The 16,739-nt window shown below is 43.3% G+C and overlaps 1 protein-coding gene across 1 annotated transcript in view; it reads right to left on the reverse strand.

Annotated features, from left to right (window-relative positions):
• Positions 1-16,739, reverse strand: part of FSHR (follicle stimulating hormone receptor) — a 189,533-nt gene that overhangs the window by 11,441 nt on the left and 161,353 nt on the right. Inside the window, 2 exon segments of the mRNA NM_001285636.1 lie at positions 13,470-13,544; positions 13,656-13,724. Coding sequence (NP_001272565.1) covers positions 13,470-13,544; positions 13,656-13,724 — 144 coding nt within the window.

A 16,739-nucleotide genomic window follows, 5' to 3' on the forward strand; every position in this document is an offset into this window, starting at 1 on the left:
CCACAGGATAAATGTTCTTGGTGTTCCAAGGTCTCTTTTCTAGTTCTTGCCTGTGTGTTCTAATTCTGTGGAGCTGGGGGTCCCTGGAATTAAGAGTCCATCCATGGTGCTCGCTTCGGCAGCACATATACTAAAATTGGAACGATATAGAGAAGATTAGCATGGCCCCTGCACAAGGATAACACACAAGTTTGTGAAGCGTTTCATATTTTTTAAGGAAACAATTCCATTCACCATTGCAATGAAAAGAATAAAATACTTGGGAATATACCTACCTAAAGAAACTAAAGACCTATATATCGAAAACTATAAAACACTGATGAAAGAAAACAAAGAGGACACTAATGGATGGAGAAATATACCATCATGGATTGGAAGAATCAATATAGTGAAAATTAGTATACTACCCAAAGCAATCTACAGGTTCAATGCAATCCCTATCAAGCTACCAGCGGTATTTTTCACAGAACTAGAACAAATAATTTCAAGATTTGTATGGAAATACAAAGAACCTCAAATAGCCAAAGCAATCTTGAGAAAGAAGAATGGAACTGGAGGAATCAACCTGCCTGACTTCAGGCTCTACTACAAAGCCACAGTCATTAAGACAGTATGGTACTGGCACAAAGACAGAAATATAGATCAATGGAACAGAATAGAAAGCCCAGAGATAAATCCACACACCTATGGACACCTTATCTTTGACAAAGGAGGCAAGAATATACAATGGAGTAAAGACAATCTCTTTAACAAGTTGTGCTGGGAAAACTGGTCAACCACTTGTAAAAGAATGAAACTAGATCACTTTCTAACACCACACACAAAAATAAACTCAAAATGGATTAAAGATCTAAATGTAAGACCAGCAACTATAAAACTCCTAGAGGAGAACATAGGTAAAACACTCTCCGACATAAATCACAGCAGGATTCGCTATGATCCACCTCCCAGAATACTGGAAATAAAAGCAAAAATAAACAAATGGGATCTAGTTAAAATTAAAAGCTTCTGCACAACAAAGGAAACTATAATTAAGGTGAAGACAGCCTTCTGAATGGGAGAAAACAATAGCAAATGAAGCAACTGACAAACAACTAATCTCAAAAATATACAAGCAACTTATGCAGCTCAACTCCAGAAAAATAAACGACCCAACCAAAAAATGGGCCAAAGAACTAAATAGGCATTTCTCCAAAGAAGACGTACGGATGGCCTACAAACACATAAAAAGATGCTCAACATCACTCATTATCAGAGAAATGCAAATCAAGACCACAATGAGGTACCATCTCACACCAGTCAGAATGGCTGCAATCCAAAAGTCTGCAAGCAATAAATGCTGGAGAGGATGTGGAGAAAAGGGAACCCTCTTACACTGTTGGTGGGAATGCAAACTAATACAGCCACTATGGAAAACAGTGTGGAGATTCCTTAAAAAATTGCAAATAGAGCTGCCTTATGACCCAGCAATCCCACTTCTGGGCATACACACCAAGGAAACCAGAATTGAAAGAGACACATGTACCCCAATGTTCATTGCAGCACTGTTTATAATAGCCAGGACATGGAAACAACCTAGATGTCCATCAGCAGATGAATGGATAAGAAAGCTGTGGTACATATACACAATGGAGTATTACTCAGCCATTAAAAAGAATACATTTGAATCAGTTCTAATGAGATGGATGAAACTGGAGCTGATTATACAGAGTGAAGTAAGACAGAAAGAAAAACACCAATACAGTATACTAACACATATATATGGAATTTAGAAAGATGGTAATGATGACCCTGTATGCGAGACAGCAAAAGAGACACAGATGTATAGAACGGACTTTTGGACTCTGAGGGAGAGGGTGGGATGATTTGGGAGAATGGCATTGAAACATGTATACTATCATGTAAGAAATGAAGTGCCAGTCTATGTTCGATACAGGATACAGGATGCTTGGGGCTGGTGCAGATATGGGGTGGGAGGTGGGAGGGGGATTCAGGATTGGGAGCTTGTATACACCCGTGGTGTATTCATGTCAATGTATGGCAAAACAAATACAGTATTGTAAAGTAAAATAAAGTAAAAATAAAAAAATAAATAAAAAAAGAGTCGATCCATGAACCTTTGTCCCTGTGGTGAGTCTTCACTCTCTGATGCTGAAAGATCCAGCTGTCCTAGCCTGGTCAAATCTTAGCCTTTCTATTGCTGCAGAGATTCTCAACTTTCTTTTCTGCCCTAAAAATATTCTCTCCAGTTTCTCTCTTCAGGCAATTGCTCCTCTGACCAGTTCTGCTATTGACACTCAAATTCTGGTCCCTGGGACCAAGTTTTTATTTTGCCTGGTACATGGGCTCTTATTTTTTCCCTCAAATATGGAAGGGAGCAAAGATTGCCTGTTTGTCTAAAACAGCTCAAGGCTTCCTATGGGGACTGAGATGAAGGCATAAACAAAGTCCTTCAGGAATAATTTAAACCAGGGTGATTATTTATTACTTACCATTAACATTTTTAATATTTCTAAAATCAAGTGATAGAAAACAGAAGACTATTTCTTAGTTATGCCTTCACCTCTTAATTGTAGAATATACAAAAACCACATTAATGAAGATTTCCCCAAATAAATTTTTATATTGCATGCAATGCCATCATATTTTTCTCATTGACTCTGTATGTTGATTAAAGATGACTACAATTTCTTCATGCTCTTCCACAGAGGGTCTATTTGCCCTTCCCTTGAATCCCCGTGATATCTTTGGACTGCAGTAGAGTATGATGAAAGTGTTACTCTGCCAGTTCTGGACCTTGCTTCTAAGAGCACTGATAGCTTCTAAATCTTACAGAGCCCTAAGCTGCCATGCAAGAACTCTGAATGCCCTGCTAGTGCCATGCTGAAAAAAGGCTAAGCCAGGTACAGAGGGTCTGGAGGATAAGATGCTCTGTGTGTGTGTATGTGTATGTGTGTGTCTGTGTGTAGAGAGGTACCAAGGAGCACCAGATACTTGAGTGAAGAGGACAGCTTGCAGTACATCCCCCTGACCCAGCCACCTGAGCTGACATCATGTGGATCAGAGACAAGCTACCCAAACTTCTGAAACAAAACTGTGGACAAAATGGAACAATTGCTTTAAACCACTGAGTTTAAGGACAGCTTTTATGTAGAAATAGAGAACTCAAACAGATTCACGTTGACTCCCATCATCTCCGTCGTTTTTAACAGCTGTAGAAGCATTTGTCCTTGAAAGCCATTAAGAGTGCAAATAGCACTATAGTCTATACCTTTCTGCCTCTCTCACTTACCATCTTTTTCTTTGTATACTAGCTCTTTGTATTTGCATTTTGTCTCTCTTGTAGGGCAGAGGACTCCTTGCATTCTCAGCAATGCCTTCTAAATAGTAAGCACCCAGAAAACAGTTGCTTTGTTCAAAGACAGGCTAAGGAATGGCCCTGATGGAGGACTAGGAAAGGAAACAGATCACCCCAGCCAGCTGTGATGTCTTCTGACCTCTTGTACTTACAAAGGTCTGGTACCTTGTACTGTCTCTTCTATTGTTTCATACTGTTCAACTTTTCATGTATATTTGTTTTGTCTCCTCAGCTAGATTTTAGATGCTCTGAGAACAGGAATTACTAAGGTACTTTCGTGTTCTACCTGGCATTTGGCACAGGGCTGGGCTCAAGAAATCTACTCAGTGGAGAGTTGTCTGATTAGCAGAGATGCCTCAGCATTATGAGAAAGTGAGACGTTGAAGGAAGTCTTACAGGAGAGCAATTCTAAAGAGAGAAGTGTGCAAGGCAAACTGAGACAGGAAATCTGGATTTGAAAGGAGCTCAGCTTAACGGTGCTTCTGCAGCAGGCAATTATTTGTGACTGAGAGTACCAAAGGAACCAAGGAAGGGAGCATCCTTGTGCAAAGTTTACAAGGAGATAGACACAGATTAAAGACTCAGTAGAATAATGTGCTGAATGGGTTGACCTGTGTGTGGTTCAGTGACTAGGAGTTGGATGGGGAGGTCTGCTTGGGAAGCATTGGTGCCTATCTCTCTGTTCAGTGTCCTGGAGCTAGCTTATATTGCGGACTCCTCATCGCAGCTGCAAAATATGTGAGTTGCTGTCATTTGTGCTAGGTGGCTCCACTTCTGGAAGACTGTGACATCTTGTCAGTGTCTCGGGATCCAGATCTTCTGCTGGTGGATGTTGAAAGGAGAGAGTGGTTGGTAGGAGAGAGATGCAGAGTCACTTAGAGTTTGGTAAAGCCAATTCTTTAGCAGAAATGGTTCCTGGGTAGTAAAAAGTGTTTGTAGAAGTGTTTATTTCAAGCATACTGGACACTTGCTAGGGCAATCAAACAAGGAAACTATCATAAGACTTCCTTATTTTGGACTGACAGAAAATTCTCTGGTACCTCCACAGGTTAAGAAAAATCTATAAACATTCATACCAGTAGGGACAAAGAGGGGATAAGTAGATACTGTTCGGCGTGGAGTGAGACTTTAAACTGTAAATTTACCACTTTTGCTCTGTTCCAGTAACATAAATACACAGACACACAGGGTCTAGTCACTGACAGTTCATTCCATGTGGCCTGGAAATCTAATGTTAGATTTTAATTCCTTTGTAAAAGCATATTCCACTCTTATGCTGCAAATATCCCCAGGGGGAATAGCAAAACAAGGCATTATCAGTTATTCACATCTTCATGGAAGTGGGTTTGTTGTGACTACTGGCTAAGGGTAGGCTTGGAGAAAGGCCCAGAACACAAAGCACAGCAGCGAGGGGTGTGCAGAAGGGTGATTCTGAGCAACCAAATTTTGAGTAATTAAGAGAACCACAGGATGGGATTTGATCTCTGAGCCTTGAAAGCCAGGTGGAAGAGTTTAGAGTTTCTTTGAGCTGAAGAATGACTTATTGAACACTGTGATTTTATTAGATTAGTCTTGAGAGCCTTAAACAGGGCACACAGTAGATGTTCATTCATTATTAAATGATTAGAAGGAGAAAGGGTTGAAGGTTGGAAGGGGATGGAATGGCTGTTACACAGATGGACGTGAGGTGAGAGCTTACCTCCTCACACTGTCACCTCATCTGTCAAGTCACTGTATCACATGGCAAAGATTTATTGGGTGTCTGCTCTGTTACTAAAACCTCCTGTGAATTTCTGCAGAGATTATAGTTCTGCACAGTAGCTTTTGTCCCTCTACCAGAATGAGATAACTTGGGGCTGGTACTGTTTGTTTTTGAGTCTCTATATCCATCACATCCATCCGAAGATGGGCACAATAAAGGACAGAAATGGCAAAGAACTAATAGAAGCAGAATAGATCAAGAAGAGATGGAAAGAATACACAGAAGAACTGCACAAAAAATATCTTAATGACCTGGACAATCACGATGGTGTAGTCTCTCACTCAGAGCCAGACATTCCGGAGTGTGAAGTCAAGTGGGCCGTAGGAACCACTGCTGCCAATAGAGCTTGTGGAGGTGACGGACTTCCAGCAGAGCGCTGTAAAAGTTCTGCACTCAATTTGTCAGTTAATTTGGAAAACCCAGCAGTAGCCACAGGACTGGAGAAGATCAATCCTCATCCCAATTCCTGAGAAGTACAGTACTAAAGAATGTTCAGACCACTGGACAATGGCAAAATTGTCATTTGCCATGCTAGTAAGGTTGTTCTCAAAATTCTCCAGGATAAACTTTACATTACATAAACCGAGACCTTCTGGATGTTCCAACTGGGTCTAGAAAAGGCAGAGGAACCAGAGATCAAATTGCCAACATTTGCTGGATCACAGAGAAGGCAAGAGAATTTCAGAAAAACATCTACCTCTGTTTCATTGACTATGCTAAAGCCTTTGTGTGGATCCTAACAAACTGTGGGAAACTCTTAAAGAGGTGGGGATACCAGGCCATCTTACCTGTCTCCTGAGAAAACTGTATGTGAGTCAAGAAGCAACAGTAAGAACCCTGAATGGAACAACTGACGGGCTCCGGATTTAAAAAGGAGTACGACAAGGCTCCAAAATCACTGCAGATGGTGACTGCAGCCATAAAATTAAAAGATGCTTACTCCTTGAAAGGAAAATTATGACCAACCTAGATAGTATATTGAAAAGCAGAGATATTACTTTGCCAACAAAGGTCCATCTAGTCAAGGCTATGGTTTTTCCAGTGGTCATGTATGGATGTGAGAGTTGGACTGTGAAGAAAGCTGAGCACCAAAGAATTGATGCTTTTGAACTGTGGTGTTGGAGAAGACTCTAGAGAGTACCTTGGACTGCAAGGAGATCCAACCAGTCCATTCTGAAGGCGATCAGCCCTGGGTGTTCATTGGAAGGACTGATGCTGAAGCTAAAACTCCAATACTCTGGCCACCTCATGCGAAGAGTTGACTCATTGGAAAAGACCCTGATGCTGGGAGGGATTGGAGGCAGGAGGAGAAGGGGACGACAGAGGATGAGATGGCTGGATGGCATCACTGATTCAATGGACGTGAGTCTGAGTGAACTCCGGGAGTTGGTGATGGACAGGAAGGCCTGGTGTGCTTCGATTCATGGGGTCGCAAAGAGTCAGACATGACTGAGCGACTAAACTGAACGACAAGGTTATTTATTGTCACCCTGTTTATTTAACTTATACTCAGAGCACATCATGCAAAATGCCGGGTTGGACAAGTTACAAGCTGGTATCAAGATTGCTGGGAGAAATATCAACAACCTCAGATATGCAGATGATACCACTCCAATGGCAGAAAGCAAAGAGGAACTAGAGAGCCTCTTGATGAGAGTGAAGGAAGAGAGTGAAAAAGCCGGCTTTAAACTCAGTATTAAAAAAGTAAAGATCATGGCATCCAGTCCCATCACTTCATAGCAAATACAAGAGTAAAGGTGGAAGGGTAAAAAGTAGATTTCCTCTTTGGGGCTCTAAAATTACTGTGAATAGTGACTGCAGCCATGAAGTTGGAAGACAATTGCTTCTTGGCAGGAAAGTTATGACAAACCTAGACAGTGTGTTAAAAAGACAAGACATAACTTTGCTGACAAAGTACTATATAGACAAGGCTATGGTCTTTCCAGTTGTCATGTATGGATATGAGAGCTAGATAGTAAAGAAGGCAGAGTGCCGAAGAACTGATGCTTTCTGATTGTGGTGCTGAAGAAGACTCTTGAGAGTCCCTTGGAAAGCAAGGAAATCAAACCAGTCAATCTTAAAGAAAATCAGCCCTGAATACTCTTTGGAAGAATTGATGCTGAAGCTGAAGCTCCAATACTTTGGCCACCTGATGCGGAGAACTGACTCATTGGAAAAGACCCTGATGCTGGGAAAGATTGAAGGCAGGAGGAGAAGGGGACGACAGAGGATGAGATGGTTGGATGGCATCACTGACTCAATGGACATGGGTTTGAGCAAGTTGGTGTTGGACGAGGAAGTTGGTGATGGACAGAGAAGCCTGGCGTGCTGCAGTCCATGGGGTCATGAAGAATAGGACACGACTTGGTGACTGAAGAGCAGTGGACATCCCTCACATCTAGCAGAGTACTGGACATACATTGAATAGATGCTCAGTCAACACCTTCCAAATATGTGACACGTAAGCCCTGCTATGTTCAGTGAATGAGGGAGGATGTCTGCTTTATTACTGACTGTTCTTAGGGCTGGTGGGCTGGACAGGAGAAGGGGTAGTAATGGGCAGGTGTTTTTAATCCTTGTCTTTCAGGCTGGTCTCATGATGGCAGCCTTTCTTTATAAGGTCCCACTTTGGTTAACATTTCAACCCATGCTCCATTCTGGAAGTGACTGGTTTTGAAAATTGAAATCCTGAAAAGTGGTCCCAACAGGAGACATCATAAGACAATGGCTGACAGGACTTAGCAATCCTGAACTGTTTCAACATTGTTAGCATCCTTGATTTTGAGCTACAAAGCAGAAAGGGAAACAGCAGTCAGTAATAAGATGCTGAGTCAGGAGAGGCAGGCGTTAAATTGTGTTCAGTGCCCTGTTTAATAAAGTGCATTATAGCCAGTGCCACAAATTTGATTTGAACAATTTCTATTTTTCCCAGCAAAGATGTTATTACAGGTCAATCATTTCCATAAGCGAGAGCACATTTCTGGTGTATACTACACTGACAGATGGCTAGAAGACCTCTCTTTCATGATCCCAGGTGGAATAAAAAGGCAATTTACTATCTATAGGACTGTGGGTATACTGGTAATGGAAGAGAATCATTCTTATACAAATAACTCAGTGTTTGAATCTGAACTATCAAATGAATCTGAGCTATAGCCAAATCAATTTGATAAACCATCAGAATATGATTGTACTGGCTCCAGCCTGCAAAGGCAATGCATTACATTTTCCCCACAGGAAACAGTTTCCCAAGGAAACAGCAAGTGCTTGATTGCTTTAAAAAAATAAAAGAAAACTTGAGTGAGTTCAGAGTATAAGGTGAAAACTCAGATGGCTGCTGATGTTCAAGGTCAAGACTCATGAGGGGGAAATCAGGATGCTAGACTGCTCTTGGAAACTCAATGGAGATTGTCTGTGTGCCCCTGGCTTTCTCTGCATCTATTTCTCTTTGCAATGGAACATCTCATACTTGCACCCTCAGGTGTTCAGGGGCTCCCTGCTTTTCACTCAGCTAAAATTTTTGCCTTCAGGAAAGGAGTTATGATTGGTTTGGGTGCCCTCCCCTTAACTCCCTTGGAATCCCTTGCATATATGTACTGGGGCAAAGCACTGAGCCTCCTGGGAGGAAGATACACCACTGTTGGCTCTTGGAGCAGATATGGAGACCAGGCCAAGCTTCCCAACTCTCAGCCTCAGTTCAGGGGCTGTGATTCTTGGTGTGCTTTCTGGACCAGCAACATCAGCTTCACCTGCAAAGTTATTAGAGATGCAGGTTCTCAGGCCAACCCCTGACCTGTTAAACCCACTGGGAGTGGGGATTAGCCATCTAGAGTTTTACAAGCATGCTGGGTGATTCTGATGCATGGTCAAATTTAGAACTGTGGCTTAAGGGCATTTGAGGACCACTTACCGCTGAGGTGGCCTATTGCTGAGTTCTGCTCTGGGATTTGCCCTCACCTGACTTACCCAAGACTTGACGTCTCCTCTGGGCCTGCCTGCACTCAGTGACTGTCGATGAAGAGGATCAGCCCCTTGCGTTAATTCAGTCAACTCTGAAGGGCCGTTCTAACTCCAGAGCTCCCCCAAGAATCAGCCGAAGCTTCTGTTGCAAATGCATGGTAGTTCAACTTCCCTCTTAGCCTGATTCTGCTTCCATCAGGTACTTCCCACAGGCTCCAAGAGCATTCTCCAGGAAGCCTTCTCCATGCAAATACCCACATCACAGTCTGATGTTCAGTGAGAGGAATCTGACCCAAGCCACAGTCACAGCCCTAGCCTGAGCTGCGCCTACAGTGGGCTGAGCAGTCTACACACACTTCTCCTACCCATGAACCCACAGCACCAGCATGGGCTTGTACTCTGCACACACACTAAACAAACAGCCTTCAGGCCAGGGTTTACCTGGGATTGGCACATAAGGCTGGAAATAAAGGTTAGAGTAGGTCCTAAAGCCCCAGGTTAGCAGCCAGAGAGGCTGGGAAGACATCTGCAGACTAACCTGAAAGCCCCAGAAAAGGAGGCTTGATGTTAAGCTGACCAACCTTCTTGCCCCTAAGGGGAGAAGGAGGAGGTGATCAGCAGTTAGAGACTGGGATGTAGGCCAGGATCTTACACATATATCCTCATGCACTGAAATGAAAAGATGTAGAAATGTATTACCCCTCTCTACCTTTTTGCATGCTTGCTAAGTCGTTTCAGTCGTGTCCAACTCTGTGTGACCCCTCATGGTCTGTAGTCCACCAGGCTCCTCTGTCCATGGGAGTCTCCAGTCAAGAATACTGGAGTGGGTTGCCATGTCCTTCTCCAGGGGATCTTCCTGACCCAGGGATCAAATTTGTGTCTCTTATGTCTCCTGCATTGGCAGGTGGGATCTTTATGACTAATGCCACGCGGGAAGCCCCTCTACCTTTTTAAGTCATGGCAAATGCTTCAAAATTCCTTTCGATTTTCTGTAAATTTTACTCACTGTTCCTGTAGTGAAAGTGTGGAAAATGGGCCTGTAACTTGAGGACTCTGCAAAATTGCTGGTGATGATGTCATCCCTCTTCTTGCTGGCACTCGTGGCAGGGCTGGTTGGGGGTATGAGTTGGTGTTTTCCACTGGAGACCCTGGTCAGACATACTGTGTAGTGCCTCAGCCTGGGACCTACTTATCAACATCAAGGGATGTTCTTCTATGCTGTGTGTGTACCTTTTACTAGTGTTCTTGGGCTGGGGGTGGGCTCTGGTGCTTATAGTTATTTTTCCCCCTATTTTAGTTCACAGTAAATTGAGAGTCCCTTTGAGATGTTCAGTTGGATCTACTGAGGTACTTTAGGTGACATGGTATGGTGGCAATGCATAGGATATGAGGCAGGAGACCTAGTTTCTGGTCCAGACTCTGCCACTTAGGGCAGCAGTGTGACGGAGAAGGCAATGGCACCCCACTCCAGTGCTCTTGCCTGGAAAATCCCATGGATGGAGGAGCCTGGTAGGCTGCAGCCCATGGGGTCGCGAAGAGTCGGACATGACTTCACTTTCACTTTTCACTTTCATGCATTGGAGAAGGAAATGGCAACCCACTCCAGTGTTCTTGCCTGGAGAATCCCAGGGACTGCTGCCTCTGGGGTCACAGAGTTGGACACGACTGAAGCGACTTAGCAGCAACAACAGTGTGATGGTTAGCAGGTTACTTCCCATTTCTGGCTCTGGTATCCTCAGCTGGGTGATGAGCTAGACGAGAGCCTGTCCAGCTTGAATTTCTCAGTAGCAGACAGTAGTTCAGGTGCTGCGATGTCATAGTGTACCTGGTGCAGGTCACATGAGGAAACCTACCCCATCACAGACATGTTCTGCCATGAAAGATGGGGTGCTGGTTTAGGCACGTTCAAAACCTTTAGGACTGTTCACTAAGTGAAATTAACACACTGTTGATCTCCGGGTCAAAGACATCAAATACACTTTCTCTGTTTGTCTCCCAGGTACTCTAAGAATAAGAAACACTGACTAAGCATTACAAGTTCTAAGTGTGTTAGTCAGTCAGTCATGCCTGACTGTGATCCCATGGACTGTAGCCTCCCAGGCTCCTCTGTTCATGTGATTCTCCAGGCAAGAATACTGGAGTGGGTTGCCATTGCCTCCTCTGGAGATCTTCCTGATCTAGGGATCGAACCCACGTCTCCTGCATCCACCAGGGAAGCCCTACAAGTTCTAAGGACTTTGTGTATTGACGTACAGGGACTGTATGCCTGGCACTCCCCATTTGTTACCCCCAGGTCCCACTTGACACTTCATAGCATACATAATGATAGTTCAATATATTAAGTTGCGTATTTAGTTCTGTTATCTGACTCTCCTTTATAAGAATATAAGCTTTCTGTGAGGAAGAACTTTTGTTCCTTGCACTATAGACAGTGTATAGCATAGGGCTGGTGCTTAAAAATCTATCTGTTCAATGAGTGAATATATGTATATTCACTCAATATATGAATATACACATACACTTACATATATGTTATTATTAAGCTTCAAACAGTATTAGGACATGGATATTATTGTTCCTGTCATTGTTTTAGGTGAGGAAACTGAGGTTTAGAGAGGTGAGAGAACTGGTTTTAAACCTAGGTAGTCTTCTCCGGCATCTGTGCTTTAATCATGCAACCATCCCTTCTTTCGTACATGTTGCCTCTCTGAAACCAGGCATTCTGGAATGGGCTTTGAACTTATTCAAAGAGACAGAGTCCCATATAAAAGTTACAGCAGATCCTTTATCATCATTAATAATCATTAATAGAATTTCTGCCACACAGGATCTCATTCCAGAGATGCACGGGTTCCAACCTGAAGGAGAATGCAGCTGCCCCCTGGTGTCTGTGGGGAATTGGTTCCAGGATCCACTGCAGACACCACAATCCACAGATGCTCAAGTCCCATGGCCCTGCCTTTCTTATCCATAGTTCTGCATCAAGGATTCAACCAACTGCAGACAGTACATATTTATTGAAAAGTATCCATATGTAAGTGGACTCATGCAGTTCAAACTGGTGTTGTTCAAGGGTGAACTGGAAAGCTTTTTGGTGAAAATGAAAGTGATGTTGATAGATGGTAGGTAGGTAAGTAAATAACCTATGTACTGACTGCCAAGTAAGAGGTACAAGCTAGTGGCTCGCAAGTACCTGAACTGACCTCAGGATAGCTATGTAACAGTCATTCTGCAAACCTTTACATCTGTTCACATGTTTATCTGTTTCTTTGCTTACTATTGCTTCTTGTATTTGACTGCTTCCTTCTGGATACCTTTCTTCTTCCTGTAGTACATTTGTCCATAGATGTAGTGGGTCTTGCTTAGAGCCTGAGGAAATACATTTTAAAGAAGGTCTTGCAGATCTGGGCCCTTCAGCCATGAAGGCTGTGAGAGTTTCAGGAGGAGGAATTTCCTGTTAGCAGAGATTGTCAATGAAGAGCTGGGGGTTGGAGTGACCCATGTGGAAGAGAAGAGCAGGGGCAAATAAAACCAGAGGAAAGTCACTCCTGGTGGTAGAAATGAAGGTGCTGCTGCTGCTAAGTCGCTTCAGTCGTGTCCGACTCTGTACAACCCCATAGACGGCAGCCCACCAGGCTCCCCCATCCCTGGGATTCTCCAGGCAAGAACACTGGAGTGGGTTGCCATTTCCTTCTCCAATGCATGAAAGTGAAAAGTGAAAGTGAAGTAACTCAGAGCAAGCAACGATAGAAGGAGAGGTGCTGATACAGTGGCATGAGGCACTGGAGGCATCTTAAGAGCTCAGGAATTGAGGCAAAGAGGATCCAAACACAAATGTGTGTATTTCTCACTGGCTTGAACAAAACTCCTGAACCCTGAGGGTGAAGATGAAGAACTGTGCTTTCCCATTCAGGGAAGAGATGTATAGCAGAGTGGTTAAGAGTGTTCTAGGAGTCAGACCAGTTTGGTGTTACATCTGCACTCTAAAATTTCTGTGACTTAGGTGAATTGACCTCTCCAGGGAAGCCAGTTTTCCCTTCTCTAAAATGGGACCAAATAGCTCCTACCACAGAGGTTATTATAAGGATTAAATTCGAAAATGCCTATTGCATTTTTGAAACATTCTCTGGGACTTGGTAAGTGCTCATTAAATAGTTGTTGTTGTTATTGTTGTTATTGTATTGATATTTAGAGTGTAGATCAGCCCTACATTGTCCTGTACACCTTTGCAGATGACACAGATAAAATTCGATCTTAATTGCCAGCCCTGTCCTGTAAGTGTCCCTGAATGGGAGAAAGTTATAGACTTTCTTTGATCTCTTAGACAAAGTTGACTGCTACCTTACAGATGCTGATCTCTTTTACTTGGAAGCGAGGGAGGCTACTCACAGAATGACCGGTCCAGAGGCTCCCTGGAAAACATCATTAGGCAGTTCTTCCAAATTACTGTTATCACTTAGATTCCTGGGGATGGAGTTGAGAAAAGAGGGAGGGAAACACAAAGCCACATAAACATCACTGGTAAAGGAGCCATTTCCCTCTAAATGGCCTGGAAGAATAGTCGGGGCTACTTACAGCTCATCGAGTTGGGTTCCATTGAATGCACAGTTGTGTATTTCTTGAATCCCATTCTTACTCAGCCATCTGAAATAAAAGACCCATTAAAAAACCAATAATGTCAGATGCAAACAGTACATGAGTTTCATAATTGGAAGCACTGGGGCAAGGTCAGACAGCACAGGTTAGTGGCATAAATAAAATACCACCCTAAGACTCAGGGAGCAGGGTGGAAGGGAGACTGATTTATCACTGTATAACCTTTTGTAATGCTGGAAGTTTGCATTATGTGCGTGTATTACTTATTCAGAGAAATCAATGAAATTTGATTTTGAGAAGGCACACTTAGGCATCGCAGCCTGGATTCCATAAGGCCTTTGCGCATATCATTTGTGTGTAGAAATGATGCCATGGGAGGAGCAGACAAAGATCTTTCCCATCCTGAAGGACAGAAATCATACAGTTATTGAACAAGTGTCTGTAAGACAGGGAAAGAACATATTGTATCCCCTTTCTCTATTGCCTTAAGCCTCTCACTCATGCTCATTCACAGCAGTGGGCCTGGCTGTCATCAAAAAAGTGATCTAATTAAACTGTCAGACAACCTGAACATCTCCCATGACCCATAAAGGACCTGGCTATTGGAGGTTTGTGGAGGTGGCTCTGGGTTAAGCCAGAAAGGAAGAGAAATCAATTATAGAGGTTGTGGGCTGTGGCAGGGTGAGATGGTGTGAGCAGGCGAGGGAGGAAGCTCTGGGGGAGGTGGGATGGGATGGGGGATCGTTATCCAAATTGTGCAAAGAGGGTCAGTGAGCAGGTTTGCCTGGACAGGGGAGCCCAAGGGCACCTTGGGCTGACAGATCTGCACTGCTGTGCTCCTGGATGGTCTGAAAACAAAAACAGAAGCCCAAGTGTGGGAGAGCTTAGCCCAGAGAGCCTGTGATCGCTTGTTCTTGATTTGCCATCAGGTCCTCTTCCTTGTCCGGCTCGGTGGGTTTGCAAATAGCACTGTTCCCAAAGCTGACCCAGGGATACTCCCATGTGTCCAGGATGTTGACAGTTTCTGTTGCTGCAGTGGGGAGCCCAACAAGCTTAAAATCAAAGGAGGACACTGTGTGTGTTTTTCTTCCCCTTGAAAGCTAATTAGCTGAAAATGCACACAGGAGCAATGCAGGTCTTTCAGAACATTAGCAACAAACTGGTGGATTCTGATGGCCAAGAAGTAGCTGTGCACCCCCAATCCTGCCTGCCCCACACCTTCCCAAGTGTACCCAGCACATCCAGCCTTCCTGACTGGTTTGTCAGCCAATTGGCTGGGGGTGACAGTGCTGAAGCAGCTGTCCCTAACTGGTGGGAGCTCAATCCTAGGGGCTTTGAACCAGACAAAGGAGTCAACAAGCTTTCTCTATGAGGGGCCCAGTAATATATTTTAGGTTTTGTGGGCCAAGAGGCAAAATGAGAATATTACAAAGATACTTTGTGTTAGTCACTCAGCTGTGTCCAACTCTGTGACCCCATGGGCTGCAGTCCACCAGGGTTCTCTGTCCCTGGGATTCTCCAGGCAAGAACATTGGAGTGGGTTGCCGTACGCTCCTCCAGGGATCTTCCAACCCTGGGATTGAACCCACATTGTCCTTTCCCGCATTGCAGGAAGATTCTTTACCATCTGAGCCAGCAGGAAAGTCATCAGGTACTTTATATAGGTAATTAAAACAATTTCCATGAGATTTTTATTGACTAAAGTTACCAAAGTATAATAGTAATAATTGAGTACAATTTTTTTGTAATATAGGTCTACTATTGAAAAGAATGGATTTCTTTTTCTTTTGTTTGGAGTAATATTTTGCTTCATTTAGGTTCTGCATTCATGTTCCTTATCATCAAAATCTTGATTTATAGAAACAAGTTCTAGCTCAGGGACTAGATTAGGCCCTTGGGCTGTAATTGGCTGACCCTTAATCCAGCAAAAGTGGTGAGCAAATCCATGTGACTGCCACTTATCTTTTTTCTATAGGCTAGATAATTAATACTTTTTTCATGAATAGAAATAGATGTGGCTATGTAGAATGCAGACTAATTTAAGATAATTATTGTATTTAAAGTAGCCCTTTTTCTTTACAGATTTTCTTAATCAACAAAGGAGGTAGCATTTTTTGATGTTAATAATGGATTATCACACAATAAACAAATTATGTCCAGAATTCCTGCCCAGGGGTGATGTTACGCAGTAGAACTCTCAAACTATCACCAGAGAAGCTGGTAATTGTCAAATATGTGCCTAGTCCCTTAAGAGAGGTAGTGCTGGTTTAAAAACCAGCCTCATGATGATGGTGACGACAAACAGGGCAGAACATCAGCTAAGGAATAACTGAATCATGGTTTTCCTTAGTCTTTTTTTTTTTTTTGGTCCTTTCCCCAGTCTGTTCAGTCATTGAAGGCTCAGGAAGCCCCAGAAGCAGAGTCTGTCCTCTTTCTAAAGAATGAAGGTGTGGGAGGACCTGGCCCATGAAAGCTCACTGAGGGCCAGGAAGATGGAAGCCAGTTGAGGAAGGGAGGAAACGTATGTGGAGTAAGGCCATAGCTAGGTACTTCCCTGTTCAGACTTCCTAGTTGCATGGTCAGTGGAGAGGTGGGGAAGGGCTCCAGGGCCTGCTTGTGGTGGGCTTTTACTCCTCATTTCCCCCTGAGCCACTAGCCAAGTGTCTGATAATCTTTCATTGCTGGACTATTAAAAAATATATTTATTTATATATATGTAGAAAAGGGGTTTAGGATTTTGAAAGATGCAAAGAGAGCTTTTGCCATCATCAGAACTACTTTGCCAGGTTTTTTTTTTTTTCCCCCAAGTAGCCTTGGGTGTCCCTAGAGGCAGAAAGTGCCCCTATAGCCAGAAGTAGGGCCCAGACAAAGATCAACTGAAGACTTAAACTGTGGAGAGTGTGGACCTTCTGATGCTGTTATATATGGATTAAGGGCCATCCAAGGTTGAGGGGAAAAAAAAAGAAAAAAAAAAAACAACACTTTTCTCATAAGTGTGAATTTGTCCTTTGGAGACATGTCTGAGAAGTGTTGATTCTTATGAAAACTGTCCTCATTAGGAAA

This window comes from Capra hircus, chromosome 11 (genome assembly GCF_001704415.2).
Source record: "Capra hircus breed San Clemente chromosome 11, ASM170441v1, whole genome shotgun sequence".
Classification (NCBI taxonomy): Eukaryota; Metazoa; Chordata; class Mammalia; order Artiodactyla; family Bovidae; genus Capra; species Capra hircus.